We start from the raw sequence: 4,424 nt of genomic DNA, 5'->3' as shown, positions 1-4,424 counted from the left end.
ATACTCTGCCTTCTGAGCGCATGAAACATGATGCTCCAATGGAGAGCAGGAGCAAATATATAGAAATTGGCGGGGAGGTTTTGGGCTGGGGAGGGGATCGCGGTATGATCCTTGCCTGTCCGATCACCATAAATGTTATTGTGCGAAAAATTGGAGGGGTTTTCCATTGATTGGGAATGTTTGCCTTCGCCGCCTCCTGCACGATCTTGAGAGTGCCACGTGTCCCTCCGTCCCGCGCTTCTGCGTCGGGCTATGTCATCCTGGATCATGTTTCTGTACAAATCCCTGTAACCTGCTATATTCATGAATGCCCTTAACCGGCTTGTCCTGCGGTAGTTGTTAGGAGTTGATGGCCCCAGTCCCGTCGGCCTATCCATGTACCTGTGTAAGATCATTAAACGGAATGCTGACCTGCCCTTTCCGCAGCCACTAAATCTAAGCGAGCGAGTTGAGAGCATCGGTCTTTTAAATGATGATTTTCCACCATTTGCCAACAATTGTCCACCATTTCAGCTGGGTATTCGATCCCGTGGTTAGCCAAGTGGTCGGCGACCGAATTTTCCTTTCTCCTTACTGCTTGGAAGACGAGGCCTTTCATTCTTCCAAGCAAATTCCCAATATTTTCTGTGACCATGGATAGGCGCCAGTGCTTCGTTACTTTGCTTATTGGAGTGCCCCTGTAAATTTTCTTGGCCACTGCTATGGCTATCTCAGAGTCGCCCTCAATTATTGCGTTTTCTGTGTGATTTCTGTGAAGGATTTTTAACCCCTTTTCCATTGCTGCGAATTCCATTTCGTTGTTGGTGCCCTCACCCAGAGCTGTGCTGTAGATATGTAGTATTTCGCCTGAATGGTTTCGGATTATGCCTCCTATACCAGCTGGGCCCGGGTTTCCTTTCGAGGCTCCGTCGAAATTTAACTTCAGAAAACCTGCAGGGGGCCGAGTCCATCCTGTTAGCGTGCTGTTAATGTTCTTCTGTTTGGCCTGGAGGACGAGACTTTGGCCGGTGCAAATGTTGAAAGCGTTTAGGATTCGCTGTTCCTCAGGAGAGATTCGCCTGGCTGGGTCGGCTTTACTTTTAACCAGAATTAATTGGCGGATGTTCTGGAATAAGGTAATTCTCAAATGTTCCATATTCCTGTGCTCGCTTTGAAAAATCCTTCTGTTTCTTTCTTTCCACAGAGTCCAAGTTATGAAACCTGGTAGAGCTTTCCAGATATCGTTGATTTGAGGGTTTTCAGAAAAATTGCTTGGCCAATTGTTAATAGTGTTGTGTATGGAGTCTAAATCTCTGCTGTTTTGCTGCATAATTGCTTCTATCTCTTGCCAAATGAGGTTCGCCCACTCACATGTATTGAATAAGTGGTTCATGGTTTCAGCGGCTTGGTTGCACATAGGGCAAAAGGAAGGGCCTTCAAAACCCTTTTTCTGCAGGTTTTCCCAAGTTAGGGTCTTTCGCCGCATGAGAAGCCAAAGAAAAGTTTGAATTTTTGGCCAGAAGAGGGGGTCCCAAACCTTGATGTACCAAGATACGTCCTCCCTCTGCTCTGTGAATTCCATCTGCCTTCGGGCTTCTTTGAGATTGAAGTTGCCATTGCCCTTCAGCCCCCATCTCAATTTGTCCTCATCTGCGGTTATTCTGATTTTCCTTTTGTTTAGGATTAGAAGCAGGTTTTGAAGGTTAATATTTTCTTCATTAGGGTTTGTTGCGGCTGGGAGGGCCCATTCTCTCCATTCCTGATCTTGGCTATCAGGGTTCCAGTAATGATGGACGGAGTGCTTTCCATTGTTCTGACAGTTAATTTTGTACTCTGCAAGATCTGGGTTTTCAAGCTTTGGGTGCTGCTGCCAGGAGTCTTCCCAAAAGAGGGCAGAGTTCCCATTCCGGATCTCCCAAAAACTGTGTTCTTGGATTAGATTTTTATTCTTTTTTGCCAAATTCCAAATTGGGGAACCTTCTGGCAAAGCCTGAAGTCTTATGAGGTCCTGGTCTCTGCAGTTGGGAGTGTATTTCTCTTTCCAATGTCTGGCCCAAGGGAGGTTAGTCTCCTTCAGCCAACACCACCACAGCTTCGCTCCACCAGTATTGTTGCTAGTGTTGGGGTCGATTAGGTTTAAACCTCCAGCTAGTTTTGATTTATAGACCTTGTCCCAGGCCACGAGAGCCCATTTCCTTTTCTCTGCGTTGCCACTCCATAGGAAGGATCTTTGAATGGATCTGATTTTCTGCAGAATTGCTTTTGGCGCCGGGAGGATAGAAAGCATATATTGAGGTATGGCCTGAAGAATAGCTTTTGTTAAAACTAGGCGTCCCGCAAAATTTAGTGCCCTGTGAGTCCAATGCTTGCATCTTTTTTCCATGTTTGCTATGAGCCTTTCCCAGTGAAGCTTTTGCCAAGGCTTAGTGGTGAGCGGAGCTCCCAAATACTTCGATGGAAGAGAACCTTTGCGAAAGCCTAGGATGCTGGTAAGATGGTTCTGTATTGAAACATGAGTATTAAAGAAAAATATAGTCGATTTGGAGTGGTTTATGTCCATACCTGATGCCCTGCTGAATTTAGATAAGATGGATTTGAAAGCCTTGGCATCTTTGATCGTTGGAGAGCCATGCAGCATGGTATCATCGGCAAACTGCTGATGGGTGGTTGCAGGGGTGGAGGGGAAGGGGCGCAATCCATTGATTTTTCCTTCCGCTTTGGCTTTGTGAATATATCTGCTGAGCCCTTCCATGACTATCACAAAAAGGAAGGGGGACAGGGGGTCTCCTTGCCTTATGCCGCGGGTAGGAGAGAAGGGGGCCGAAGGGGAACCATTAACCAGAATAGAGAAATTTGTTGACTTGACAAGGGCGAGGATCCAGTTGATCCACCGAATGTCGAATCCAAAAGCACTTAAGGTGGCCTCCAGGAATTTCCAATTTACTTTGTCGAAAGCTTTTGAAAGGTCTAATTGAATCATCATACCAGGGATTTTTCTGGATTGTAAAGTATGTATCATCTCCTGAGCCAAGAGGATGTTGTCCAGAATCTGTCTGCCTTCCACGAAGCCTGATTGCTCCTCTGAGATGATGTCAGGGAGGATTGGTTTAAGCCTGTTAGCAATGACCTTAGAAATAATTTTATAAATCACGTTGCACAGAGCTATGGGGCGAAACTTTTCTGGAGTTCTGGCTTCCTCTTCTTTGGGGATTAGGGCTAGGAATGTAGAGTTTAGGGCTTTAAGAATCGAGCCAGATCGTCTTGAATCTTCAACTACTTCCCATATCTCTGTTCTGACAGTTTGCCAACAAGCTTTGAAGAAGTTTATAGTAAAACCATCAGGTCCCGGAGCTTTATCATTTGGCATGTCCTTTACAGCCTCCTCCACCTCCTCCATAGAGATCTTTCTTAACAAAGAGGCATTTTGGGCTGGAGTGATGATTTGGGGTATGGCCTGTGTTATTTCCTCTCTGGCTTCCGAACGATCTTCTTGAGATTCCTGGGAAATTTGCTTAAAGTGGCTGGTAAGCAGCGTTGAGATCTCATTGTGGTTTTGAATGACTTCTCCAGATGCATTGGTAAGCTTAAGGATTTTATTTGCCCCCCTATAATCCATCGTCGATCTATGGAAGAACTTTGTGTTTTGCTCTCCCTCCTTCAACCATTGGATACGAGACTTCTGCTTCCAAAGGATTTCTTCCTGTTGGCAGCGAAGCTGCCATTGCTGCATAAGGATCTTTTCCTGTTCAGTTGAGTCCTCCCTGTTAATCCCCGAAGCCCAGTCTTTATGAATTTGACTTAGGCGGTCTTCTATGTTGTGCTTTTCCTGGAAAATATTACCAAACTCGGTTGTATTCCAATCCTTGATTTTATGTTTGATGTACTTGAGTTTGGACTGAAGTTTAAACATTTTGGTCCCCCTTACATTTCTGGGTTCATCCCACCATTTTTTCACCAGCTCTGGAAAATTTGGGTGAGTTAGCCAGAATTTTTCAAATCTGAAAGGCCTGTTTTTGGGAGTTTCTAGAAAAGCAGCTTCCAGGGCGATGGGCCAGTGGTCTGATCCCCCACTGGGGAGAATATCAGAATCAACGGTTGTTCCTTCCAGTAAGATGTTTTCTGAGATCAGAAAACGATCAAGGCGAGAGGCTATCCTATTTTCTCCTCCTCTTCGGTTGCTCCAAGTGTAGAGCCCATTTTTTGGGGGGATGTCGACCAATTGGGCGGATTCCATGAAGTCAATGAAGAGTTCTGAGTCTTTGTTCAGACGCCGAAGGCCTCCTTTTTTTTCCAGGAGGGAGGTGATCATGTTGAAATCCCCTCCCATTATGATCTTTGAAGAATTGTATCTTAGCTTTAGCTTCATTAGCGAGTTCAGGAAAGAAATTTTATCTTCTATACGCTGAGGCCCATAGACATTTATACAGAGGTAGGTTTCAGAGTTA

The 4,424-nt window shown here is 45.3% G+C and overlaps 1 protein-coding gene across 1 annotated transcript; it reads right to left on the bottom strand.

Annotated features, from left to right (window-relative positions):
• Nucleotides 1-394: 394 nt before the first annotated feature.
• LOC149261269 (uncharacterized) lies at nt 395-4,213 on the bottom strand. The gene has a single exon (XM_089368349.1). The coding sequence runs from the start codon at nt 4,211-4,213 to the stop codon at nt 395-397; it is 3,819 nt and encodes a 1,272-aa protein (XP_089224475.1).
• Nucleotides 4,214-4,424: the final 211 nt, after the last annotated feature.

This window comes from Pinus tabuliformis, chromosome 6 (assembly GCF_031772625.1).
Source record: "Pinus tabuliformis cultivar Carrire ecotype Pingquan chromosome 6, CPIR1, whole genome shotgun sequence".
NCBI classification, from domain to species: domain Eukaryota; kingdom Viridiplantae; phylum Streptophyta; class Pinopsida; order Pinales; family Pinaceae; genus Pinus; species Pinus tabuliformis.
This window is presented reverse-complemented; position numbering and strand designations above follow the sequence as displayed.

Excerpts from the sequence above, each read along its gene's own strand:
- LOC149261269 (XM_089368349.1), bottom strand. The coding sequence starts at position 4,213 with ATGGAATCCGCCCAATTGGTCGACATCCCCCCAAAAAATGGGCTCTAC.